General features: G+C 40.9%; 2 protein-coding genes across 3 annotated transcripts; both read right to left on the bottom strand.

The window, feature by feature from the left end:
• Positions 1-561: 561 nt before the first annotated feature.
• On the bottom strand, positions 562-10,530 carry LOC142396402 (putative methyltransferase DDB_G0268948). 2 transcript variants are annotated; one of them, XM_075479093.1, is made up of 6 exons: positions 9,854-10,530; positions 9,554-9,714; positions 8,995-9,229; positions 3,810-3,913; positions 2,610-2,747; positions 562-1,172 (listed from the first exon to the last, which is right to left on the bottom strand). In XM_075479093.1, exons 1-6 carry the CDS (start codon positions 9,962-9,964, stop codon positions 1,076-1,078), a joined length of 846 nt encoding a protein of 281 aa, XP_075335208.1. In that variant the 5' UTR covers positions 9,965-10,530; the 3' UTR covers positions 562-1,075. The 2 variants fall into 2 exon arrangements, with proteins under 2 accessions (XP_075335208.1, XP_075335209.1); XM_075479094.1 differs by having other exon boundaries at positions 8,995-9,211; positions 9,854-10,526.
• Positions 10,531-17,701: 7,171 nt separating this feature from the next.
• On the bottom strand, positions 17,702-25,609 carry LOC142396401 (putative methyltransferase DDB_G0268948). The gene is made up of 7 exons (XM_075479092.1): positions 25,544-25,609; positions 25,094-25,388; positions 24,816-24,976; positions 21,523-21,739; positions 19,161-19,261; positions 18,088-18,225; positions 17,702-17,937 (listed from the first exon to the last, which is right to left on the bottom strand). The coding sequence occupies exons 2-7, from the start codon at positions 25,202-25,204 to the stop codon at positions 17,847-17,849; spliced, it is 819 nt and encodes a 272-aa protein (XP_075335207.1). The 5' UTR covers positions 25,205-25,388; positions 25,544-25,609; the 3' UTR covers positions 17,702-17,846.
• Positions 25,610-27,991: the final 2,382 nt, after the last annotated feature.

Below are 27,991 nucleotides of genomic sequence, written 5' to 3'. Positions count from 1 at the left end.
CTAGTTTTAATATTCTTTAACATATATGTAACCATGTGAAGTTCAACTAGTGATGCATTTAAACAGCCTTTGGCATTGCCCTTTAAAACATTTCAGTGTCTTTATTTATGTTTTTTTTTCTTCTGTAAAAGTATACTGTATCCAGAAAAATCAAGCCAAACCCAGTTTGGTCATAGGGATTGAATGTCTTTCCACCCCATGCTACACAGATCACGTGCATAGAGTGACATCCTACTAGAGAAAAATCACATGTCAAACCTGTCAGGGAGCCTGTCCAGTCACTGAAAATAATCCAGTGACTACACACTTTCCACATTATTTCTCTCAGCAGATAGAAGATGTCACAGTGCTGCAGGTAGCTCACCATTATATAGTGTATAAATGCCAATAATCAATATGTCCTCTGATCAAATGCCTCCCTCTGGTGGCATTTAGTGTAATACTCTCTTCAAATGTTACATGTGTTCAGCTTTAATTTAAGAAGTCCACTTTTCAAGTTTAGTAGAACATTAATCCGAAACCTTTTGGCAAAGATTCAGCAAATCATTCAGTTTGTGCAACTCTTCTTTACAACTTTAATAGCTGTATATATTTTAGGGAAACTGTCTTGTATAGCCTTAGACGAGAAATAAAGAACCCTCTCATATCTGCACTGCAAATATGAAGTTACAGACAGAAACAGAACAGATTAGTTTATGAATATAGCTACAACATAAATCTCTCTGCACAGAACCCCACATGTAAACTTCCTGACAGCTTCCCTATTACTAGTGTTTATGCTGGCTGTCAGCTCCAGTTCCAAATGGAACATAAAGACATGAGAATGGTATCAATCTCCTTATATTACTCCCAGCAAGAAAGTAAATGTGAACATTTCTTAAAATGTCTTGCAATAATTTTACATACTCAAAGCGTAAATAGGAATAGGAATAGTTGGCAAAAAAATCTAACAGCCTAACTTTTTCTTAACTTCAGCTGTCACGTATTTTCACACAGAAAAGTTGATGAAAGCCTGGACAGCAGCATAAGGTACTGTGTCCTTCCCATGACTTGAAAATGGGGGAGCTGCAAGGAGTCAGGCTTCCTGAGGTTTGCAGGCCAAGAGGTGGAAATATTTTACAGCCACCACCACCTCTGTCTCTGCAGATGTCACTTTCATTTCAGACATCAACCTGGGGAGAGGAGCAGAGGAGATAGAGTGAATCATGGATCAGCGACAGGGGTCAGAACAGCATCAACAGCTCACCTCTCAGCCTTTAAAGGGGAACTCCGGGGCATTTGAAGCGCATTTCCATTGCTAGAGGTTGTCAAATACTGACGGTAGGACACAGACCGGTGCAAATCGGCGCTCCCTGTGAAGCGATTGCGCTGTTTGCGCAGCCTGTCATGCTAACCAAATACGTAGTGGCTAAGGGGCAAGAGCTAAACCTTCCACGTAAAACAACAACTTGCACACAGCAGAAACGTCACACCACTTTATAAACCATCCGACAATAAAGTCACAAGCCTTACCATCAAAACCATATGCATGGTTCTCACATTACTGGCATGGGGACGTTACAAAACAACTTTATAAACAGCATGTCACTTACCTCTTGTCGGTAGGCGCGCGCATGTGAAAGCCCAAAAGAGTCAATTGACGATACTCCCATATACAAAGCAATTATCTTCTTTAGAAAAACTGCGTTCAAGTATTTAAAACATTACAACAATACATGCCCAGTAATATTGTTGTAATGTTTTACAACAATATTTGGCTAGCATGTCAGGCTGCGCAAACAGCGCTTTCGCCGCACAGGGAGCGCCGATTTGCACCTGTCTGTGTCCTACTGTCAGTATTTGACAACCTCTAGCAAAGGAAATGCGCTTCAAATGCCCCAGAGTTCCCCTTTAAAGACTAACTATGAGCCTTGTATTTTTCTAGTTATGACATGCCTCTTTAAAGGGACACTATGTAATGTATTAAGTCATTTATTAGCTCAAATCAACATAGTCATTCATAAATTAGTCCTCATTGGTGTAAAATTATCTCTGTCAACAATCTCACTCATCCTCCTGAGTGAAGAATCACTTGTCTGTATCTACATAGAGCGGGCAAGCTCTATGGAGGCTGCCATGTCCTTCCGGTCTATGAAAAACGACGAAGTGCCGAGAGGGACATAAAGCACTTTGCATCGCGTTTCCCCCAACGCCAGGCCTGCAAGCGGAAATGACGTCATTTTGACGTCACGTTTGCACGCAGGTATAAACAGAGCCAGTCTTCTCCATTAGACATTCTCTGGTATAAACCAGCCTGAACGGCCCGCACTTTTGTTCGCAATGGAAGACCATAGTTATGCCACGCCACAGGAGAAGGAATCCTCGTCGCCAAAAAAGCAAAAAAGAGAATTGAAAAAGGCAACGTGAGCTTCTTGAATCTTGACACATACCGCCGGCCGTAGTTCAACACACATTTGAAAACGCGAGGCGCTAGAGAGCAAATTCATTCGACTTTGCAAAATAAAATTGCACCACTAGATGGGGGAAGAAATTACATGGTGTCCCTTTAAATACAAACTTTGTATATACAGTAATGTACTGTATGTGCTTGGACAAAAGGCCCAGTTTACTTGTGACAGATGTCCTGGGAGAGTGTGGTGGCCCTCTGTGGGTCATCTCTCAGCAGAGCCTGATAACTGGAGAAAGACTCCACCAAGCCCATGTAGCTGGACAAAGGCATGCGCTTTCTGTCCCACACACACTCCTGCCTGCAAAACATTGAGTGAATTCATTCTGTAGTTTGCAGAACACACTGTCAATATAGTCTAAAACCACAATATCGTATAACTACACTGGTTAACATGGGAGAAAAAAACGTGACAATTTCGGAACAAAGGCTCCAAAATGTCAGAAGCTCTTCTCATTTAGATCACGGCCTGGGTTTGAAATGACATTGGTCTGCCATTAATGCCCAAAGATCATAAAATTGCTTCATTATTATGGCCCTGAAAACATTACATGTGTGTGTTTTTAAATAAAATTTCGTGAATATGGATCATTTATTCAGATAATTCTGTTTTTTCTCATTTTTTCCACTTCACAACAAATTGCTTTTGTTGTTTCCCTAATCTCTGTGGTACTCACAACATTAAAGTGCAGCTGTCACCTTTTTCCAAGTAGCTTAGAAGCTTATTCATTTTCCTCTGTATTTTTACATGCATTTCTGTATTACTCCTTATTACTCCTTCAGTCATGTTTTATTCTTTATCAGATTTTTCTGTGGCACTCTTATCATTCTTTACATTTGATTTCCAAGTTGTATCATGCTTACGTTTAGTATAATGTGAAACTGTCACAAATGTGATATTTCACAAGTAATAAATGTTTAAAAAAAGAAGAGAGAGGTTGGAGAGTGTATGTTTCATAACACAAAATGTCATGCAAGTCCCATCTACCCCAATCTTGTCCAACAACTCTTCACTTTTCTACTTTATTGTCTGTTGTGGTTGGTTAGGTATAAAAAAAAACCACACAGTTGGGCTTAATTTATAACACTTACACAGTTACCGGTTTTTGTTAATGTTTCCCTAAACAGGACAATGGACAATTAAAAACACTACTCTCTCACAATATGTGAGCTTTTTTCAGTGATACTACTACTACATCTAAAATATATGCACTTATTTCATATTTCTTTGTAAGACTGGGCTGAGCTGTAGCATCACTGCTTTGACATGTCAGTGTTGGACGAAAAAGACATCTAATACCCAGAAATCTGACTATGTGTTGATATAGGATTAGTGACCAAACAAAAACAAGCTGTCACTCACCATTCCTTGTCAGGATATGGAATAGATTCAAATGCCTCCCGGTACAACTGAATGGAGCTCACACCAAGGTGGGGGCTGCGGTACGGCTGCAAAGCTGCATAAAACTGATTCGAATGAACAGAAATATATCATCACTCATAACATGACAAAATAGACGAACAAGAAGATTTTACACCGACAGTGATTGTGTGTTACAATCTATAAAGAGTCAGTGCCTAATTTTGAAAGATTTCAGTGATGTCTGACATTGACAAGTGCGGCACAACACTCACTATACAGAGCCATCCTGAAAAACCTGTAGTCTAACTAAACCTACGATAACTGAAAATAAATCAAACTAGCCAGCTAATGTATGTTTTACCTCAAATGTCCACCAGATGGTAATACAGTATGGATGATATGAACAGAAAATCTACTGCACCTAATGTGAGGATGCAGATTACCCTTTGGTTTGAACAACTTCTACAAAAAAAACCTACAATTGATCAACTGTACTACGCACCTGATGAGCATTACTTCATTTAATGTCAGATTACAGCTGAACAAATTGGCAGAGAACAGAATGACTTTTTTCTTTAACATTCATGAGTTGAGAGTATCATAAAGATCAACCCTGAAACAGACTTTATGTGGAATGATGAATTTTCTAAGGTGCTGTAGATTATTTATTGATCTTTTTTTTTTAACATATTTTACATATAGCATGTCATCATATATAGAGTAACTTTACAGTATTTTAGTGATTTCGTGCCTCCAGAGACACCAACTCTCTCTCAAAGATGGAATCAGCCTGAACTAAACCCATCAAATCATATTTCTGTATAGTAAAGCTTTTTTTTTTAAAGATATTTTGGGGCATTTGGAGTTTTATCTGAGGGTACAGTTGATATAGTAGACAGGAAATGGGGTAGAGTGAAGGGATGACACACTTAGTTGGGGTTTTAAAGACCAAGCCTTTGTTACATGGGGTGCACAATCAACCCGCTGAGCTACAAAGGAACCCCGCTTCTCAAAATTTGTATAATATAGCATCAAGATGTGCACTCCTTGTCTGAAAATCTACCTTCTTTGAGGCTAGAAGTTATTCCCCGCAGGCCCCAAATCAACAAGACTGATCACTATGTACTGTTATTTAAGTAATAATGTAGATTGAATTGATATGTGTATAGTTCACCTTGTAATTTATGTATATATAACAATAGTCCTGTCTGATTTTGTGTCTGTTTAACCCTTATCCCTGATAGGGGACGTTTTTGTCCACTTGGGGTGTACTTTCTCCTCTGATTTCACACTGTATATAGTGATACTCATCATATTTGGTCCAGTTGTGCATTTTTGACTATTTTTTCGAATTTCAAAGACACATCATAATATAATGCAATTTTTCACTGTGTAGTAAAAAAACTCCTTAATTTCTGAAAATGGACATTTTTGTCCCCTTTTAAAACAACCTAAAAACATCATATATTAATATTTTTTTCATAAATCTTTTATTCCACTTCAGTTCTGATCATAACTACCAAGTTTTCAATTATTTTCAAAAAAATTAACCCTTTAGATGCCAATTTGAACTTTTTAGCCCAAATTTTAAGTCTTTAGGTGCCAGTATTTTCAAAATATGGAATGCAAAGTGGAATTATTGAGTTGGGATAATTAAGGTCTGGCATATGTCAATGATTGGCAACAACATTGATTTTTAGGGATTTTTAATTTTTTTGTTATGCCTGATTTAAAAAAAAAAAAGTCCTTAAAGCGGCAGTTGGCAACTTATTTTTAGTCATATTAGCTATTTTTAGTCATATTAGCTTAGTCATGGGATTCTGGAAGTAGAATATTAAATAGGCTGTTTAGGACAAATAACGAAATCTGTAGCTCCCTCTGAAGCCTGTGATCATGCTTGCAAAAACCGAGCGCTCCCGGCTGTTTTTAACCAATCAAGTTAGGGTGGAGGAATCCTACCTGTCAATCACAGCTTGTGCACACGCTGCTGAGCGTGAGTCTGCCCCAGCTTGTGTGCGCTCACACTGGTGTGAACTCACGTGCACAACCTCGTCCACAGAGGGGGAGGGGTTTGGGGGGCGATTCGGAGCTTGTTAGAGGTTGGGGGAGGGACCTGAAAGTTGTATCAGTTCGAATTTTCCGACTTTAGACTCGCAACTTTGAAAACTTGCCGACTGCAGCTTTAATATCTGAAAAGGGCCATTTTTGTCCCCTTCTAAAATGATCCCCAAAATACCATATGTTAATATTTTTTTCCACTTTTTTTTTCAGAAATCTTTTCTTCCACTTCAGTTCTGACCATAACCACCAAGTTTTCAATCATTTTCAAAAAATTATCCCTTTAAATACCAGTGTATATGAGGTAAACACCAATTTCTGTTAAAAAACACACACACAAAAACTGCTGTATTTTCAATATATGCAATGCAAAGTGAAATATTCCATGGGTGATTATTAGGTCTGGTATATGTCATTGATGAGCTACAACATCAGTTTTTACAGCTTTTTAGTTTTTCTGCAATGGCAGATTACAGAAACGGCTCCCATAGACATCCATTATAATGAATGTAGCATTAGACTATGGCACACACACACACACGCACACACACACAAACACACATGCACATGCACACACACGCGCACACACAAACACTCACACGCACACACAAACACACACGCACACACACACACACACACACACACACACACACACACACACACACACACACACACACACACACACACACGCACACACACACACACACACACACACACACGCACACACACACACACACACACACACACTGAAACCTGTGTGACCCCAGTGATGTTATGAGGTCGTCGGACTGAGAAATAGTTTGTGTTTCTTTAGGTAACATAATAAAATAATTTAGGTGTCTTTGAGGTAACATGATGAAAGCACCCTCGTTTGTCTACGAAAGCTCCACCAACATGAGAATACCTAAAGAGCTGAGCACATTTCTCATTCTCCTGATTCACCTCAAAGAAGGAAGGTTGGAAGGCATGGCACAAAAATTCAGCGTTGCCCAAGCCGTGGAGGAAGTCCTCAGACCAGGGGACTGCGACTCTCTCTATTCATCCTCCTCTGACTCCTCAGATGAAGAATGGGAACTCCCCACTCACCCTCCCTCCAGCAGCTCTGATTATAACAGCACGGAGGATGAAACTGATGAGACTGCTGGCCTGGATATTCTGTGGGTGTCAAGAAATGGCAAGATATCCTGGTCTGACAACCACGCCAACACCCTCCGATACCTGCCTGCGCCCTGTGCTCGCCCTGGACCTACCACCTACGCATGCGCCCGCATTACCGATGTGAAGCCCACCTGGGATCTTTTTTTGACTGATGAGCTGATGGAGCTGATCATTCAATTCACCAACCTGGAAGGCAGACGCACCACAGAGGCCTGGAGGGACACCGACCAGGGAGAGCTGCAGGCATTCCTCGGGCTGCTCATCCTCGCCGGGTACATCACTCACGAGGTGAGAGCACCCTCAGTCTGTGGGATGCACTGGATGGGCCATGTTCAGGCAAACCATGGCTCGCACAAGCAAAGCTGCGGTTTGATGACCGACTGACACGACCCCGTCGACAGCGACAAGGCAAACTGGGTCCGATTGCAGCGCTCTGGGAGAAGTGGGAGAGCCGAATCGCCCGCTTCTTCACCCCGGGCAGAGAAGTCTGCATCGATGAGCAGCTGGAGGCCTTTCGGGGTCGCTGCGCGTTTCTGCAGTAAATCCCCAGCAAACCCCCAAAATATGGCATCAAAGTGTGGGTTGCCTGTGACGTGCGCAGCTCATAGCCTTCCAAAGACATCTAAGATATGAATATTTCAGTTTCTAGCTGCAATTGAAATTCAGTTGTACATCGGCCGTTTTACGGTTTGAACGGTTTGGGAGTGGCGAGCTTTAGACGCTGTGTTAAAATTTATCGGCCTACGTCGTGGGCTAATAAGCTAAATGTGTGTGTGTGTGTGTGTGTGTGTGTGTGTGCCATAGTCAAATGCTACATTCATTATGATGGATGTCTATGGGAGCCGTTTCTGTAATCTGCCATTGCAGAAAAACTTAAAAGCTGTAAAAACTGATGTTGTAGCTCATCAATGACATATCCCAGACCTAATAATCCCCCATAGAATATTTCACTTTGCATTGCATATATTGAAAATACAGCAGTTTTTGTGTGTGTTTTTTAACAGAAATTGGTGTTTACCTCATATACACGAGTATTTAAAGGGTTAATTTTTTGAAAATAATTGAAAACTTGGTGGTTATGATCAGAACTGAAGAGGAAGAAAAGATTTCTGGAAAAAAATATTAACATATGGTATTTTGGGGATCATTTTAGAAGGGGACAAAAAGGACCCTTTTCAGAAATTAAGGAGTTTTTTTTTAAAACAGGCATAACAAAAAAATTAAAAATCCCTAAAAATCAATGTTGTTGCTAATCATTGACATATCCCAGACCATAATTATCCCTACTCAATAATTCCACTTTGCATTCCATATTTTGAAAATACTGGCACCTAAAGGCTTAAAATTTGGGCTAAAAAGTTCAAATTGGCATCTAAAGGGTTAATTTTATTGAAAATAATTGAAAACTTGGTAGTTATGATTAGTACTGAAGTGGAATACAAGTTTTATGAATAAAATATTAATATATGATGTTTTTAGGTTGTTTTAAAAGGGGACACAAATGTCCCTTTTCAGAAATTAAGGAGTTTTTTTTACTACACAATGGGGCATAACTAAAAAATGAAAAATCCCTAAAAATCACTGTTGTTGCTGATCATTGACATATCCCAGACCATAATTATCCCCGCTCAACAATTCCACTTTGCATTCTATATATTGAAAATATAGCAGTTTTTGTGTTTTTTTTTTTTTTTTTACAGAAATTGGCGTTTACATCATATAAACCAGTATTTAAAGGGTTAAATTTTTGAAAATAATTGAAAACTTGGTAGTTATGATCAGAACTGAAGTGGAATAAAAGATCTATGAAAAAAAAAGCGGAAAAAAATATTAACATATGATGTTTTTAGGTCGTTTTAAAAGGGGACAAAAATGTCCCTTTTCAGAAATCAAGTTGTGTTTTAAATCAGGTACGAGGGTTAAGATCCTGATTGTGTGTATAAACTCATAATAGCTTCTCTGCTGGTACCTCTTTGCAGACTTGGTTTAATGCGTATGAGCAGCAGTCAGGGTAGCTGAGCTCCATGTCTACAGTGTAGTTGAGCATAGCCAAGCAGCCGTGGGGCTTCAGGACCCTGTGGGCCTCTTGGAGAAAAAGAGGCCTGTCAAACCAGTGGAAGGCAGACATGGCTGTCACCAGGTCCACAGAGCTGTCTGCGAAAGGCAGCTCTTCAGCCAGACACCGCCTGAAGATGAGACAGAAGCTAAACCAAACTTTTGAGTACTTTAACACAAAACATGTTGAGCACTTCTGCAGCATTTCTGACAGCATGAAGCTTAAGATGGAACAATGTGACCCTTGTCTTGTGAAAGCTGGTGATGCTGTGAGGCCCTAAAGGGTTATTGTTCCAGCTTGAGCCAAGTTTTACTAAAGTAGCTCAGCTGGGTTGAACAAGTGGTGTAGAATAAACTGTAATTGAGAGCACTTTTAAGGCTTTCGCAATCTCACTCTTTTTTTTTCTTCTTGTATTTAATTAAGAGACAGAGCATTCAAAATACATTAGCTTTTTTTTGTGGATAAAGCTTACCTGTATGTGATGTTTGGCTCTTTAGCATGCTGTAAAGCCACATCTAGTTGAGCAGGACTCACATCTGTCCCCACCACAGAAGCAAAGTGTTTGGCCAGGAGCAGTGTGCCCTGCCCGGAGCCACAACCTACATCCACTGCTAACTCAAAGGGCCGACCTTTCTGAGAAAATATTGAACACGTTATGTGGCTCGCTGTGAAGTCATTAACAATAATGCTTGAGTAATAATACCCAGATCAGCAATCCACTCTTTGTATCCTGCAATAGTTAGGCCACCATTCGCCTGCCACTTGTACTCACATGCTTTTCCAAAAAATCAAACACTTGCTGTATCAGATGGTCTGATGGAGAGATCCTGTACTTCCAGTAGGAAGCAGCATGTCCCTTGCCTTCAAACAGACGGTAAGTCATGGTTGTTTTGACATCAGTTTGAAAAAAAAAAATGAGAGATGAAAGAAAACAACCTTCTTTCACCAGATAAGAGAAGCAAACCTCCACACTGTACAGAGAGCAAATTCCTTTCTGCTGACAGTAAGGCTGCGGCTACACGAAAACGTTTTTCACTGTAAACGATACTTTTTCTTATCGTTTCGCTGTCGCGGCCACACGGAGCCGGCGTTCCCACTACCCCAAAACGATAGTTTTCGAGAACGGGTTCCAGAGTGGGAAAGTTTGAAAACGAGGTCGTTTCGTTTCCAATTGTCACAGCGATAACGTTTTTGCGTCAGTCAGTCACATGGCTAACGCAGTGACGTATACACATACGTCAGTGACCAGAACAAAAAGCGGAAGAAAAAGACAACAACAAGGACAGACAGCGATCATCATGGACCCCGCAACATTAGCAGCACTGCTGCAGACACTGCTTCAGACACTGCTTACTACAGCGGCGTTGTTGAAGGAACATTTACAGGTGATGTGCCAATTCAACGTGGAGCAAGAACGGAATAACAACTTCGTGCGCCAGATTATGTCGCACCCACAACGGCGTGTAACCGGGCCACAAGAAGGAGATTTTGGGTGAGACCTGGAAGAACCAGTAGCTGGTGGGACAACTTCGTGAATGGCGTTGTTCTGGAGGAAGAATGGAAAGAGAACTTTCGCATGTCTAGGCCTTTGCTTGTGGCCCTGAGTGAAGAACTTCGTCCTCACATTGAAGGCCAAACAACCAACATGCGTGAAGCAATCGCGCCGTTAAAGAAGGTTTGTAGTGCTCTCAACACTCGTGGCATAATTCACTTTCCTATACGTGTTCCATTATGTGTTGTGTTGTTTGTTAATCATCTTCAATGTTGTACCTAACGTAATGTTTGCGGTCTCTTTGCAACGTCTACAGGTTGCTGTTACGCTATATTACCTTAGCGACATGGGCACGCAAAGGAAGACGGCTAACTCCTTCGGGTTGTCCAAGCAGACTGTCTCCGTCGTCGTGAGGCAGACATGCGAAGCCATAGCTCGCCACCTCGGTCCGAAGTACATGAAGCTGCCCTTCACAGAACCCGAGGCTGAGGAGCTTGTGTCTGGCTTTCACCGTGTCCATGGCATGCCACAGTGTGTGGGAGCAGTAGACGGGACCCACATCGAAATTAAGCAGCCATCTTCCAACGCCACGGACTACATCAACAGAAAGGGTAAACATACAATAAATGTACAAGCTGTGTGTGACTACAAACACCGATTTATGGATGTAGTTGTGAAGTGGCCGGGCAGTACCCACGATGCCCGAGTGTTTGCCAACTCAAAGATCAGCACGTACTTTAAAACTGGCAAGATTCCACCACTGCAAAAGCAGATCGTGGATGATGAGGGACCCATCCCCATATTTCTCCTTGGTGACCCAGCCTACCCACTTATGCCTTTCCTGATGAAGGAATACTCGAGCGGTGGCTCCACGCCACAAGAACAGTACTTTGGGTTGAGTTTGTGTAGGGCACGCATGGTCATCGAGTGTGCTTTTGGTCGGCTGAAGGCCAGGTTCAGATGTCTGAAAAGAGCAATGGACATTAACATGTGTGATTTGCCAGTTGTCATCTACGCCTGCTTTGTCCTGCACAACTACTGCGAAGAAAGAAGTGAGGCAGTGGACGAGCGCTCTGCAAAGAGACCAGGAAGTACAGCCTCCCACACGAAACAACAGCTACCTGACTGACTGTAACGAGGCAGAGGGGAAAAGGGTTAGAAGGGTGCTTACAAAGTTCCTTGACCCTTGAACATTTTGTGTTGTATACACTGCCACTTGTCTTTTAATTCACCAATCATTGTGTGTAAAATATGTCCTGCCCAGCCCAGGGATACCTTAAGGTGTGTGTGTGTGGAAGCTTTTCAAATTGTTTGTACATTGCATTCAGTGTTGTGTACAGCTTTACATTTACTGTACAGAATTTTTAATACAGAAGTAACTGCAGTTTGTTTCCTGTCTTTTGTAACACATACACAGTGTAGCACATACACAGCTATACATTCATCTCTTATAAACAGCTGTGTAGAGTTTAAAAAAAAAAATAGCTGTACAGTCATCTCATGTAAACACCTGTGTGTTTCATGTGTGTGCCTGTCTTAAGTGTGGTGTTTTGCATGCAACACAAACAGGCATTCTTATAAACAGCCCCTCATCATCACCGAGCACTTCTCTATTCATAGCTGATGGGCGCTCGGAAGGCAGGTGTCTTTCATGTAAATGGTTGCCATCCATGAGTATGTAGCACATTCACCGGTGTACATTGAAAAAGATGACACATGACAATCGAGGTGGGGTGCATAAGTATGTGGAGCAAAGACTTGCTGTTGCTGGAATAGGGTTTTTACCATGTCAAACCCAGCCTCGAGGGTGTGCGAGAGTCTCTCGATGTTGGCGTTCAGCCGCTCCTTGGTCTCACGAACATGCATCTCCGAGCTCTCCATCAACTCGAGCATTCGCCTCCTGATTCCCTGATTCTGATGTCCTCCTCTGCTCTTGCTTCTGCTGGAGCCTTCCTCTTCAGTCGGTTGGTCCTGTGGTTGTTACGTTTGTCCTTAAAAACAAAGCAAATACATTTTAGAATGCATCACCACCAATCATGCACATTATTGCACAATATATTTAACATAGCACACACTTACATTTAGCCATAGGTAGCTAATTATAAATATTTCCAGTGCATGTTTCTACTAGTGATGTTGGCTATGATTATGTCCTCAATTGTAAGTCGCTTTGGTTAAAACGCTGCCAAATGCAATGTAATGTAAGTGGTAGCTCACTTTAAAGCATGATACAATGGTCTATGGAACCATGAAATCTTACCTGAAGCAAATTTCTCCTACGCCCGATTTCTGCGTCTGAGTCTTGGGTGGGTGCAGGAGAGGCTGGTCGGTCTGTGGAGGACTGTGGGGACGCGGTGGAGGTCTCTTCCACCAGATCGCCGCTCTCAAAACCGGACGGAATGGTGGTCGCTGCTGGCGATCCACCCCAGATCTCGTGGCAGAGGGCGTAAAATATGAGGACCACACGTCCGTGGCCACTCCGGCGTCCGCTGTCCACAGCATGGCGGTATTTGTTCCTCACCGCCTTCAGCTTTGCGGTGATCTGTGTTTTTGTAATGTTGCTGGGCTCATGGGGAGAGTCCTTCCCTGCAGCCGCCGCGTCCCCAGTGTTGTATTGCTGCTGGAAAGCTATAGTAATATCTCTGTATTTATTTTGACAAGTCTCCCAGTCTATATTTTCCTGGTATCTTGCCGTTTTGTAGTCCAAGGATACCCGCAGGAGTAACTCCACCTCATCGTCGGTCCAGACGAGAGAGTCGTTTCTTGTAGACGTGGACGCAGACATCTTCCTTGTTGTTGTTGTCGTTTGAGCTTCGCGCAGGTATAAGTAGGGGCGTACACGCATGCGCATTGCTTCTTCTATTGTTCTGGTGTAACCGGTGGGGGTGGCTTACAGCGCACCTATAGGTGTGGCGTGTGTACTGCATCGTTTCATCGTTTTCATCCGTTTTCATCCGTTTTCGTCTGGACCTGAGTCTTTACAGCAGCGTTGCCGTGTGGTCGCAAGAATTTTCGTACCCGTTTTCAAAAAAACCCTCGTTTCGTTTTCGTGTAGCCGTAGCCTAAGATACACACACACATACACACACTTTATTCACACATGAACAAAAGAGTCAAACAGTGGGGTGCTTTAGGACTGGGAGGACTCACTACTTCCACTGATATGTGGTATGTTTCCTAATGAGGGCTCTTAAAGGGACAACCGCAACAATCCCATGAACGGAAAACCAGGTCAGACTGAGAGGGTTTGTAAGAGCCAGAGTGGGCTTATCCTTGTAGCACCCACAGTTGCAGATATGCAACAAGCTTTTTATTTATTTACATTATATTTTTATTTATATTTATATTTACATTACATCATTTGATTTTTTAAATTTACATACATTATTTACATTCATGTGTAATATTTTTTTACATTACATTTTATGTGCCGACAGTTGTCACAGCAATCATTTTCTTGGGTCAGTGAATTACACTCTGCTTTGCGGTGGTCTGTTCTAGTTCGTTCTGGTCTCGTTTGGTGTGGTCTGCTTTGTCCACCTTTCACAGCGATAATGGGAGGTCAGGTCTTCAAATTGTATTATTACAAAATTAATCAGGAAAGCCCACAGTTGCAAATATGCAACATTGCCTAAAATGATCAAAAATAGCCCAATTCCAAAAATTCCAAAAATATTGCTTTATTCCCACCCAAAAAGATGCAAGAAGAGCCAAAATGATTTTTTTTCAATGATTATTCATATGCTTGGGTGCTACAAGGTTAAGGGTCATATGATGGTATATTGTTTCTGTCAGATGCAATGTGGAGATCTTGTGGAGGATATTCCAACAGTGTTTGTGTGACTCCACACTAATGGCGCTTTTCCACTAGCTCGGCACGGCTCGGTTTGGTTGTGTTTCCATTACAACCGAGTATCACTTTGTGCCTCCTCGATGTGGGCGAGGTCGTCGTAACGCGGCTGCACGACCAGAACAACAACAACAACATACGAGGAGGATAGCATGGAGGACATGGAGGCGCTCGTGTTGCTGCTCACCCTGTGGCTTTTTGTCGCACAGAAGGCAAGAGAAGAGAGCCAGAGAAGACTCCTGGCCGCCAGACAAAACAGTATTGAAAAGTGACGACACTCATCGGCCAATCAGTGGAAGGCAGTCGGCTGACGTCACGTTTTAGTAACGCTTCGGCCCGCTTGGAACCAGGGCTGAGGTGATATGGAAAATCGTCCCGGTTGCAGGTACTGCGTGCTAGTGGAAACACGCAATAGCGAGCCGAGCCGAGCCGAAGCGAGCTAGTGGAAAAGCGCCATAAGTTTAGTTCTGTCCTCTATGCTGCCTTCTGCTCGACTGATACGATGCAGCTTCAACCATCACATGTACCTCAACAAGTTGTCAAGGTCCATGGGTTTGGTTGGGTCTTGGTTTGTTTTATCTTTTGCTCTCTTGGACTGAGGTTTTGATAAGATCTTCAGGTTTTTCTGTTTGCACATGAAGCTGGTATCTGTTTGGGTTCTTGTTATATTTAATGGATCTCCATGTCTTGTGTGCACTGTTTAGTTTCTATTTACTGATTTCTTGTCTGTCCAGAATAGGGATGGGAATCGAAAACTGGTTCTTGTTGAGAACCGGTTCCCAGTGTTTAAATTCCTTGGAATCGTTTGGCGATTTTGCAAACGATTCCCTTATCGATTCCAGTGGGCGCGAATGACGTCACCACGCAACGTTGTGTGGCGAGTCCAGTGCAACCAGCAGTCAACAGTAAACATGGCGCCCAAGCGGTACAAACTCTCGAAAGTTTGGTTACAATTCCCTAAAAAAGACGACAACAGGGCAACTTGCAAAGTGAATATTTCACCAAAGTGAGGAAATACTACCAACATGCAATAACTATGAATGAATGTCGCGTTTTGGATCCGCTCCGGACTAACGTTGGTGAATCTGTCCCCAGCAGCAGCAGCAACGTTAGCATGTCGTCGGCTAACACTGCAGGTAACTAACTAACTAACAAACACTGCCTATCATGTTCGCCATTTGCCTCATTGTAAAACCTGCTGTTAGTAACGGTTAAGGTTAAATGAATGCCTTCTCAGGCATTACATTTAGATGAAATCATGAGAGACAGAGTCTGATTGGCTCAGAGCCAGAGGCTGGTGGTACTACCCCCAGTTCACGTCTACCTCCAGCTTCTCCTTTCACCAGAGCAGGGAAGAGTTAAATTACCCAGGCCATGATAGACCAATGTGGACCTCACCGTTGTTGGGTTTGTAAGGTCATGACTCGTGTTACTTATAAACTAAACAAAGTTGATGCTAATCGACCGGTTTGTTGTCCTTTTTCTCCAAATGAGAATCGATAAAGAACCGAATCGTTAAGCAGAATCGAAAATGGAATTGGAATCGTAAAAATCTTATCAATTCCCATCCCTAGTCCAGAATGGTTTATTTACTAGTCACTGTCCTTAGATGTCCTCAGTTGCCTTTGTCTCTTGGTCACCATGTTAACACCCATTCCATGTACTTGTCACCCACCTGCATCCACTTACCTAATCACCTCTCTCAGTACGCTCCTTGGTTTTTATTGTTTCCTGTGAGATTCATCCACCCATCCATTTTCTATACCCAATTAATCCAATTTAGGGTCGCGGGGGGGCTGGAGCCTATCCCAGCTATCATTGGGCGAGACAATCAAGACACACACCCATGCACGCTCACACTCACACTCACTCCTAGAGACAATTTTGAGTTGTTTCCTGCAAGATCCTCATTGTAATGTCTCCATGCGTTTCGGACCTGCCTCTGTTCACCTCAACATATACTCCTGCATACTTTTTGGTTTTGCTCCGAGCATATATTTCCCCGGTAGTCTGTTATTTTCAGTTTGAAATATATGTGATAACACATCTTTATTGTACCCTTTTTTTTCAGTTGACAGAATATAATGGAGCCTCCATGGAAAGTCTTTGGTCAAAATATATACCACAGGATACTTAAAAAAAAACGAAAGCATCAAATTTTTTACAGTATTACAAATAGAAGTACAAAGTAAAAGTACAAATAGATCAATACTAGATTACTTCTTTCTCAGGCAAACTGTGGAGCTGCTGATAAAAATTTGTAAGCAAGAGCAAGAATTTCAACCTTCCTATGTGACTTTCAAGGTATGGTGAATCAGAATCAGAATCAGAACTACTTTATTAATCCCTTGCGGGAAGTTAGAGATCTTAAGAATGGGAGGGCTGGGTTTAATTCTGTTGTGGGTGGTTGATGTAACACTACAGTGCAAATCTGATTGGCTCATTAAATGACATATTTTCCGAACATATTTCCAAACAAACTGACAGGGTTGCTTTTTTTTTGTATGTTCAGACACATGAACATACAGTTCCAAAGACAGAGAGCATGTATTTTAAATGGGCCCACTTTGAAACACAAACCAAACCATTACAAACTAGAACATACACTAGAATATTTTTGGAAATTGAGAGTGAGATTTTTTTGAACATGGATTTAATCAATACAGCTCAGTTGCAGAAAACTTTTTTTTTTTTAACAATCTTTACAAACAAAGACTTTTATTCAACTCACCCTTTAAATTGTGTTTATGATGAATTGGAATTCCCCTACATAGTATTACATCATCTGTTAAAGCTACTTTACAGGGCACTATTACATTGTATTCCACTAAAAGGGGGCCTGTGAGGGCTTCATAAATAGCTCGAGTGAAATATTCCTGAGCTTATTACATTGTTTTATTGCTAGACGATTATATTCAATTGCTCTCTAAAGTCATTAATGATACAAACTCATTCTGTGGATTGAGGAAACCCTATTATCATCAAGCCATAACAGGCGATAATTACATAACAGTCAGCCTTTTCCGAGAACAGTTGCTGATTATGTGAGTGTTACTGCTGATAATGCACCTGATCTGAGCAATAATGCTGACAGTTCACCTCTTGTGCTTTTGGATATTTAGGGAAAATTTTTATAGTGTTTGAAAATGCCTTAAACTGATTAGATGTTGAAAGGAATCAGCTGATAAATTAGAAAATGTTTGGAAAGTTTATTTTGCTACAAGAGGAAACATGCTCTTTATTTAAGAAATCTTGCTAAATACAGCAAATGAAACCACTTTTGAGGCAAAACACTTTTATTTGAACATTTCCTCATTTAACATGCACACTGTTAATGATTTTATGATTGTTCAGAAGTTTATGGTTGCAGCATTTCTGAGACACTGCCTGTCTAAGTACATATATCCAGGACGGCCATGTTGATTATAGTGGTTTGGATGCCAGGACGCAGAAATATTCCCACTGCTGCTCTATTTCAGTATCAGGGGAGTTGACACCCATCTCATCCAGAAACCTGTCAGGAGAAAATAAAAAAAACAAAACAAAAAGAGAATTAGTAGTCCAAAAACCTGTGACTGAAGAGTAAATGTTAAATCATAATACAGTTATATTGTCTTGAATGTATGTGATTGTATTAATGTGTTTGTGGGAACATGTAAATGACCTCTTCTGAGTGTTGATCAGCAGGTCCTCAGCACTCTGGGGGTCTTTCAACTTGTATGCTTGGAACATGGACCAGCTACTAATGAAACCAACCAGGTTCCTCACAGAGATGAAAGATTTTGCCGGAAAACTCTCAATCCTGTCGAATGAGTGTGACGTGTGACAGAGAAAAAAAGCAGCTATGAGAAAATAGCCACAATGACTGAATTTCTATAAAAAACAAGATACGATTTGCCTTAAAGGAACACTGTGTAATTTCTTCCCCCATCTAGTGGTGCAATTTTATTTTGCAAAGTCGAATGAATTTGCTCTCTAGCGCCTCGCGTTTTCAAATGTGCGTTGCAACTTGTTGAACTACGGCAGGCGGTATGTGTCAAGATTCTCTTTTTCGCTTTTTTGGCGACGAGGATCCCTTCTCCTGTGGCGTGGCATTACTATGGTCTTCCATTGCGAACAAAAGTGCGGGCCGTTCAGGCTGGTTTATACCAGAGAATGTCTAATGGCGTAGACTGGCTCTGTTTATACCTGCGTGCAAACGTGACGTCAAAATGACGTCATTTCCGCTTGCAGGCCTGGCGTTGGGGGAAACGCGATTCGAAGTGCTTTATGTCCCTCTCGGCACTTCGTCGTTTTTCATAGACCGGAAGGACATGGCAGCCTCCATAGAGCTTACCCGCTCTATGTAGATACAGACAAGTGATTCTTCACTCAGGAGGATGAGTGAGATTGTTGACAGAGATAATTTTACACCAATGAGGACTAATTTATGAATGAATATGTTGATTTGAGCAAATAAATGACTTAATATATTACATAGTGTCCCTTTAACAAGTTTATTTAAGATTAAGTTAATTTTTCTATGTTTTTTATGAGTTTTGGATTGGCAGGTAGTCCTGCTCAGAATTATAGGCACCCCTGAACTGTGAGTAAATTGGTACAAATCAACTTTTATTTTTTGTTGATTTTTTTCAAAAATCAGAATATATCAATACAATTTGAAAAAAAAACAACTGTAAAACAAGAATATTTTAATATCTGGACAAAAAACATCAGATTTTTCCAAGACATAGTTACCTCTCTTTGTCTGGAAATGGGATGGCAGAGTACATCTCTTCCAGCTTACTCATAGCCACCGCAACTGGTTTGCTTGTATACGGCAGCAGGGCCTGCCTCACCTGAAAGTGAGTTGATATAGATGGTTTTCCTCCGTGTGTACCAAGTTGATCCCATATATGACATAAAAGTCTTTAGACGAGCAAGAAGAACTGAAGAATGGATGGTAGTGCTTAACTATTGTATGCTAAATATATTTAAAATGGAACTTACTAATACAAGTTAATTAGGGTTTAGGATTAACATTCAAATACTAAGACACAAGAGTACAAAACCTCTCGATGCCAAAACTCTGAAGACCTTAACACAGTCACTAGCATGTTGTTCATTTTCAAGATTTTAATGGTTAGCCAAAGTCATTTTCACACATCAACACTAGAGAATGTAAGGAGAATTAGTTGTGAACTTTGTTCTAAGGTACCTATGGATGCATGCACCAGAAAAAATGTCTAAAAAGATATTTTATGAAAGGGGACATTTCCTAACAGAGCATTTTGTTCCCAAACTGCAGGTTTACTTGAGGTTCCCAGAGTTTCTAAAAGTAGAATGGGAGGCAGAGCCTTCAGTTATCAGGCCCCTCTCTTGTGGAATAAGCTACCAGTAAATGTCCGGGAAACAGACACCCTTTCCACTTTTAAGACCAGGCTTAAAACTTTCCTTTTTGATAAAGCTTATAGTTAGGGATGGCTCAGGTGATCCTGAAACATCCCATAGTTAAGCTGCTATAAGCCTAGACTGCTGGTGGGCCTCATCTGTCACACCTTTCCTCACTTTACTCTCTTTTTCCCCCGTTTAATTTCTCAAATGATATTATGTATGTGTGACATTATATCATTATAATACTATACTATACATTATAATAATATACTCGTGTTTCCCTGTTCCAACAGATATCCTTTGAATGGTGTTACAGTGTTTGTTGTTCCCTCTTTTCTGTCTTCTCAAACCCCAGCTGGTGGAGGCGGATGTCCACCCTTCCTGAGTCTGGTTCTGCCAGAGGTTTCTTCCTGTTAAAAGGGAGTCGTTTCTCTCCACAGTCGCCTTTGGACCGAAAAACAAAAAGTTTTCAGTGCAATCTGTTGGTTTTCTTGGCTAGGAAATTGTTTTTGAATTGGCTCTATATGAATGAATTGGATTATTTTATAAATAATTGTGATTACAATGAATTGAATTCCAATTGGCTTGAATTGGACTATATAATTTAAGTGCCTTGAGATGACATTTGTTGTATTTGGCGCTATATAAATAAAAAGGAATTTAATTTAATTGAATACGGGGAAAAAGGTGCTTGAGAGCATGTTTGGTTGTGCTAAGTCACTACCAACTCAAAAAACACAACCCTGGTTGTTTGCTTTTGATCCCATATTATGAGAAAATGCGATCATTCAATGAGTTGTTCAGCTCTGCAGGGGAAACTTCAACTTCAGCTGTATTCACTCATTGAAGTTGAAACTAATGCTTTTGCTTTGAACATCAAAATTACATCAAATAAATAAAACATCAAATTACACCATTTTAAAATGGTGTACCTAACTAAAGAACGAAATTAATTAAATTCTAAAATAATTGCTAGGAATTACAACGTGATCAACTGTGTTATCGACACACCGTTAGTTCTGCTGATCATATTTTGACAACTTGGAATGTTCAACACATGACTCACCATGAGACTGTGGATATAAGAGGGATCAGTAGCCTATCAGTGGTCCATGTTTGAACTGCAGATGAGGGAAATGTAAGAATTTGAGAATAATCAGTTTGGTGGGGGGTCTGAGCTCTCAGGCATGCTCCAAGAGTTAAGTACTTACAGATCTCATAAAATGCAAACCCTGAGGAGGAGACGGGCAGGGTGGAGTTCAGTGCGTCACTCCACAGCTCCTCAAATGACCCACTCCAATACAGGTGTAATTAATGCAAATATGAGACTGTTGTCCTCACTGATATCTATATCTCCTGTACTGCATATAATTCCTAATATAACTCTCTGGACAACGACCTGCTGGATCAGGAGCTTCTTGGGTGAATTCTGAAAAACGTCTGGTGTCCCTGATGTGGTCATTTATCTTCTGCCCCATGATCTAAAAATTTAAGGACTCGACAGCCTTTGTGAAAATAAATACATTTTAATGGGATTTGAGGGTAGAGGGTCATTGTTTACCTTGTTTTTAGCCTGCGTGCTGTTTGCTCTGTTTGTCTCACAACGGAACTATGGAGTAAGCTACAGCAGCCAGGAGTGTGTCGCAGCATATTCATTCTGCTGCGTTGTTGTAGCAAAAACTCTCATTACTGATAACTATCAACAAGAATACCAGGAAACAACTACCTCTTGATAGAAAGGGTTGAGTCGGTCTCCACAGTCCTTGTAGATGAATCTAGTGTCAGTATCAATGAAGCCCAGCAGAGCCATGCAGCCCCCAGGTTTCAACACACGATCTGCTTCAGCCAGAAACTTTGACTGATCAAACCAGTGGGCGGCTGAAGCTGCTGTCAGCAAATCTACAGAGCCATCTGCAAACGGAAGCTCCTCTGCTGTCCCCGTCCTGCAAATGCAGCAGACAGATCACACATGTAATGCCTACCAGTACTGATGTGATATGAAGAATTTTATCGATTACTTCAATTCTGCATTCCTCTTTTATGGTTCAACGTCACAGCTGGTTGTCAGTGTCTGTACAAGTCGGCAGTATGTATCATCTAATTCCTTCAGAAATATTGATCTTCAGGTAAAATATAATATCCCCAGTACAGGATTATTATATTAGGATTATTCTATGACCTTATGTCCTATCGCCCTACGTCACTTCTTGATACTGTCAAACTTTGCTGCACTCAAAAAAACACATTTTTCAATCATAAATGGTCCAAGCAAGTACATCCTGGCTCCTGTCCCTTAGCAGCTCTTCTTCTATGGTGCTTTAGCAGTTATTTTTAAATGTTTTTTCTTCCCTGAATTTCCCTGAATTTATAGCAGCAATTATCAAACCTATTTGTAAAATAAATGAAGAGATTAATTATTGAGGTTGAGAGATAGTCAGAGCAACACAACCCACAACCCTGACATTAAATCTCTTCAGAAACATTGATCTTCAGGTAAGTCATCAAGTTTAAGTGGTGTGCATCCACGCAGGAGTTTAAATTAAAGTCTCAGTGTGGCTGAAAACTTTTTTATGGTAAACATTTATTGTATGATACAAAATGTTTTCTTGCGGCCGCGGCTCAGTGGTTAGAGTTGGTCGTCCAATAAGGAAGGTTGGCGGTTTGATTCCCACTCTCGCCACTCAAAAAAGATTGGTGGAACTGATAGCTGGAGGGATGTCAGTCCACCTCTTTGTCACGGCCGAGGTGCCCTTGAGCAAGGCACCGTACCCCCATGCTCCCCGGGCGCTGAATGGCTGCCCACCGCTGCAGGTTGGCATCTGTCTCTGAGTGTGTGACCTGTGTGTGTCAACAGGTGCCAACCTGGATGGGTTAAAAGCGGAGGACAAATTTCGTGTGTATGCATGACCAATAAATCGGATCTTAATCTTACTTTAAAAGTAAATAGATGTTTTATAATTAAAGGCTACCTGCATTGTCTCTTGACAAGTTAGGTACAAATAATGCAACATTATAGAAAGTCGAAAGCTGTTTATAGTCAGAAAACAACTAACAACTCTTAACTAAAGGCTGATTTATGGTCGCCTACGGAGACCCCTCTCCGTCAACGGAGACCCTCCCGGAGACGCTCTCCGTCGCTTGCGTGCGTCGGCCAAAATTCCTATCTATCCGTCGAGGCGACAGAGACCGCAAGGGTTGTGATTGGTCGGCTAACAACATCATTTCCAGAATCACTTTTCCGGTTTAGCTCCTTCCTCTCAGAACAACAACACCGCCATTTTTAAAAGGGTTTACTGTGGTAAAAATTATTTGATTTTCAAAATCAATGAGTTCCAACTCCAACAACAGTCTTTCCCTCTCGGTCGCCATCGTTCACTGTGAGGAGTGGAACGGAGCCGGAAGGTAAACAATCAATCAACGAATTTTCAAGATAGACGTCACGAGATTGGGTCGTCTAACGTAGCGACGCCTACTGATCGGGAGGTGAACTGCCTTGCGTATCCGACAGCCCGCCGGAGAACTTCGGAAGGACGGAGAGCCTCTCCGTGACTACGGAGACGGATTGACGGATAGCGACGGAGAAGCATACTGAGGCCTTTACACCTATATGGCATCCTACCAGTTATCTATTTTGTTCTGCTGTTTTCAAAACATAAAACATAAAACATATTGTCATAGCTGTCAATTCAAAAGTGACAGCTATGACTGATCTCTGCGGTCAGATGCAAGTTGCATCATAATGCTTTCTGTTGGTGCTTGCAACTCATGTATACTCAATGTATACTCATATGACGCGCTGCAGTATGCCGCCAACATGTTTTGGCCTTTAGTCATATCCAACTTCTACATCTGTCTCTCGTTAATAACAGTGATGCTGCTTTTATCTGTTTATCAATGCTGAACTCTATATTTTGAATATAATAAATTTGCACACTATCTTTTCCTACTGCACACAGCCTTTGGAATGTCCCCTCACTGTCTTTCTACCACTCTTTGCTATTTTTTCTTTAGGTTTCACGTGGGGGAAAAAAAAATCTGTAAATTCATGCTTGTGGTGAATATATGTTCTCATGTATTCATTAGTCATACACAATATTTGATCCATGAGTACAATTTAGATACTTTTTTTTCTAAATTGTGTGCCAGACTTTTAAACCACTTCTTAGAACAAGGACATTTCTCTATCTGCTGCTGCAGAAATGTTGTTTATTAGATAAGATTAAGAATTTATTGTCATGTAGATACAGGCAATACATGAAATTACTGGGCAGCCAGTCACAGTGCCCGGGGTGCATGGGGGTATGGTGCCTTGCTCAAGGGCACCTCTGCAAGGAGGTGGACTGCCACCCCTCCAGCTGTCACTGTCAGCTCTCTTTGAGCAGGTAGAGTGGGAATTGAACTGCCAACCTTCGGGTTATTGGATGACCCACTCTCACCACTCTAACCACGGCCGCCCGTGATGCCCACAGATGAATATTCACTTAGACCAGTCAGCAGTTTGCAGTGTTTCCAGCTTACTATATAGTATCGGTTTTATCTCACCTGGAAACTGAGCAGAAGATTTACCAAAAAGTATCAGTTAGTGCCAGTTAGGTGGTGCTACTTACAATGGAGAAAAAGGCCAAAAGTGGCGAGATTTAAAAAAAAAATGCTATTTTGTACAATCAGGCAGAGAGCTCCATTAAATGTGTTAACATTTTATAGTTATAGGAGGATTATGTGCTCAGGACCATTTCTTGGCCAGGAGTAGGGACTTCCTGAATAGGTGTGGCGATTAACATTTGTTGACCTTTGTACAGAGGTACCCTTCACATTAACCTAAGTTAACTCACTTCTCGTTAAATAAAATGATCTATTTACCGACACAATTACTCATTAGTTTTCAGTTTGAGAGCTGCCCAATTCATTAACATATTAGTTAATCTTGAATGTAGAGTTGTAATATCGTCTCTACAAAACTTTTTTTCATTCCAACTGCACCCACACACAGTACATATAGAACCTCTTACATCAGCCCACCTGTATGTGATGTTGGGGTACCCTGGCACTGCTCTGGCCTCTTCCAGCTGACACTCACTGATGTCGATGCCAGCCACTTCTTTGAAGTGCGGTGCCAGCAGTCGAGTATTCTGACCTGTCCCACATCCCAGATCCACTGCCAACACATGTGGCCGTCCTTTCTGTGGACGTAAGGACATGTAAAGTCTGGTTAGTATTGCTTACAGATTTCCCCGATGAGGGGCTTTTTATATGAAAACTTGTTTTTCTTACTCACGTTATTTTCAAGCAGGGCATACCTTTCTATCTAAGTACTGAATGATAACATTCTTCAGGTCAGTTGGGGGTGTAAAACGATACTTTTGGTAGACAGAAGCATGTTCTTTCCCTTCGAAAAGCCGGTACGCCATGGAGGTGTTTTTGAACTCTTCTCTGTCTGATGTGTAGCCAGCTGTAACCTCTAACCTCCTCTGCAAAGCAGCCGTCTTTGTAGAGCAAAGTTCACCTCTTTCAGTCGCTTGTTTGCCTTTGTTTCATTCTCTTCCTTTTAAAACGGTTTACCTTGTACTTATCTGTCCAGACACTCGTGCACACCTAAAATGAACAAACACAGACAGGGAAATGATCAGTTAACTGAATAATCAGTAACAGAGCAAATCAAGTTGCAGTCCAGCACACAAGAGTTTATGGACATTGACAATTTCGAGAGAAGCAACACAAATGAGAGTAAAATCGAAAATGTTTCTTACTAGTTCAAAGCTGCCTCTGATATGAGGAATCCTGTTCCTCCGGCAGAGCTGCAGAGTACTTAACAGTCTGTAAAAGAGGCAGGACCTCTAGGTTAACCCTCTCATGGCCAATTTTTGCACTTTCCTATATGTATATGTCTAAAACCCCAATTCCTAAAAATTTGGGACAGTCTATGAAATGTAAATAAAAACAGAATACAATGCCCTAAAAATCTCATTAACCACTATTCTATTGGTTTAGCATTGTCTTGTTGAAATTTGCAAGGCTTTCTATCAGTGATGCAGGCCTTTGAACAGTAATAAGCCAGATGGCCCCCCCCCCCTCTTTAGTCCTCTTGACCACATTGCCTCAGTCCATTTGAAATTAGCTTTCGTCCAGAGGAGATGGCAGCATTTTTTAATCATGTTCACATATGGCTTCTTTTTTGCATGATAGAGCTTTGACCCGTATGGATTGCATGGTGAACTGTGTTTACAGACAATGGTTTCTGGAAGTCTTCCTGAGCCCATGTAGTGACTATTTGTGACACAGTACAGCCTGAGGGTCTGAAGATCAGGGGCATTCATTACTGATGTCTAATTGTGTTCCTTTAACATAGAGATGTCTCCAGATTCTCTCTAAATTTTTATGATATTATACACCTGTAGATAATTACTTCAAGGAACGCCACTAAGAAACTGCTGCACAATTAGTTGACGTAGTTTTTTACAGATTGCTGAACCTTTGCCCATCTTTACTTCTGAGACTCTGGCTCTCTAAGGTGCTCTTTTTTTATACCCATGTTACTGACCTGTTGCCTAATAACCTAATTAGTATGTTCCTGCAGTTGCTTTTTTTTAAGTAACACTTACTTTTCCAGCATTTTGTTGACCCTGTCCCAGCTTTTTGAGACATATTGCGGCCACCAAATTCAACATGAACAAATATTTTTTTCATAAAATAGTAAATGTCTAACTTTCAACATTTGGTGTTTTCATTCTTCGATTGTGAATACATAATTTGCATATGAGATTTGCAAATTGCAAATACAATTTATTTTTATTTACATGAAAAATCCAGCTTGTTAAATTGATTTAACAATATTTTTTCCTTTCCACAGTTTTAGCTGTAATAGTTCTGTATGCGCACAAACACATCTGCTTCTGCTGAAGTGGCAACACAAAGCAACATCTTTATTTCATTTTACAACATTGTTTTATTTGGTACTTTAATATCCTCCAGTCAAACTGTCTGTCATTGATATACTGCATTTACTTTTCCTAAAAAATGTAACTGATGTAACACTGCATTTTCCTGCCCTCAGTGCAAATATCATACTTAGTTAAACTATGACTACATTATAGTATGACAATGATCATAATTCTCTGTGAGAGCAAAGATCACTTCTGTTGGGTGCCACTGTAGGCAGTGTGCTAAACAGACGTCAGTGCATTTGGTTTTGTTCTTAAACCAAATGCAAAACACTTCCTGCACATGAACTGAAATACACATGTCACTTTAATGCCAAGCACATTGCATAAAAGTATAAAAAACAAGATTATAACTGCACTACAAACATGATCAGGTTAGTCTTCTGTCGTTAGTTACAAAGTGAAATCCTTTCGTCATCTTCTTCAAAAAGAGAAACGTTTCTGTTTTGGTTACACAGGATGGCCCTCCAAGGTAAAAAAAAAAAAAAGTAAAGTGTGTTTAATTGCTCTTAGGGGATAATGATGATAATGACCTGTTGACCACTTCCACAGAAAACAGCCCTTCCCATGGGCTCTCATTAAGTTAAAAGACATTAAACATTGTGTCAGAGGAGTCAAGTTAGTACACAACGACACTAAGTCCCAAAGCTCTGTGTTTCAGCACCTTGAGAGGATACACTCTGAATGTCATGGCAGTGGTGGACATTGAGAGGGGCCAAGGGACCCTTGAAGTCATTACAGTGACGTTACATCATTTATGACAAGTGTATGTGTGACCAGTTGTTTTGAGAGGTGTAATGTAACATCATTGAACTGTATTACTGTTTAAAACTTTTTAGTGTAAAGTACTGGTTTGTGCCATTATTGTACTAAATGCTCAAAGTTAAGCTGCCATAATGAAAAATGTTGTCAGTATTAAATGCCTAGGAGTATAATTTTTTACAACTGAGCTTCCTGTTTGGATCACAGAATCTGATGGGTCACAGAATTTAGGTCCTGAAATGTAATATTTACTGATATTACATCTGCAAGGTCTTCATCAAAACTTTTTCTCAATTTGTTTTACAGTTTTACAGTTAGAGCACGCCTCACACAGGGCGCAGTGAACTTTGACTTGTCGGTTACGATAGTTTACCTCCTGACACAAATCATAAAACAACAAAGTCAAAGTCAAATTTATTTGTATAGCACAAAACAATTCAAAGTGCGTTACATAAAATAAAAGCATTAAAGCGGGGAATGGCAGAAGCATTAAAA

Source organism: Odontesthes bonariensis, chromosome 12 (assembly GCF_027942865.1).
Source record: "Odontesthes bonariensis isolate fOdoBon6 chromosome 12, fOdoBon6.hap1, whole genome shotgun sequence".
In the NCBI taxonomy this organism is placed as follows: domain Eukaryota; kingdom Metazoa; phylum Chordata; class Actinopteri; order Atheriniformes; family Atherinopsidae; genus Odontesthes; species Odontesthes bonariensis.
The sequence above is the reverse complement of the archived record's forward strand: the minus strand, read 5'-3'. Positions and strand labels throughout refer to the sequence as shown.

Excerpts from the sequence above, each read along its gene's own strand:
- LOC142396402 (XM_075479093.1), bottom strand. The coding sequence starts at position 9,964 with ATGACTTACCGTCTGTTTGAAGGCAAGGGACATGCTGCTTCCTACTGG. Across the intron at positions 9,715-9,853 it reads TTGATTTTTTGGAAAAGCAT|AAAGGTCGGCCCTTTGAGTT; the intron begins GTGAGTACAAGT and ends ATATTTTCTCAG. Across the intron at positions 3,914-8,994 it reads TAAACCAAGTCTGCAAAGAG|TTTTATGCAGCTTTGCAGCC; the intron begins GTACCAGCAGAG and ends CATTCGAATCAG.
- LOC142396401 (XM_075479092.1), bottom strand. The coding sequence starts at position 25,204 with ATGGCGTACCGGCTTTTCGAAGGGAAAGAACATGCTTCTGTCTACCAA. Across the intron at positions 24,977-25,093 it reads TTCAGTACTTAGATAGAAAG|AAAGGACGGCCACATGTGTT; the intron begins GTATGCCCTGCT and ends TTACGTCCACAG. Across the intron at positions 18,226-19,160 it reads CCATTTCCAGACAAAGAGAG|GATTGAGAGTTTTCCGGCAA; the intron begins GTAACTATGTCT and ends CTCATTCGACAG.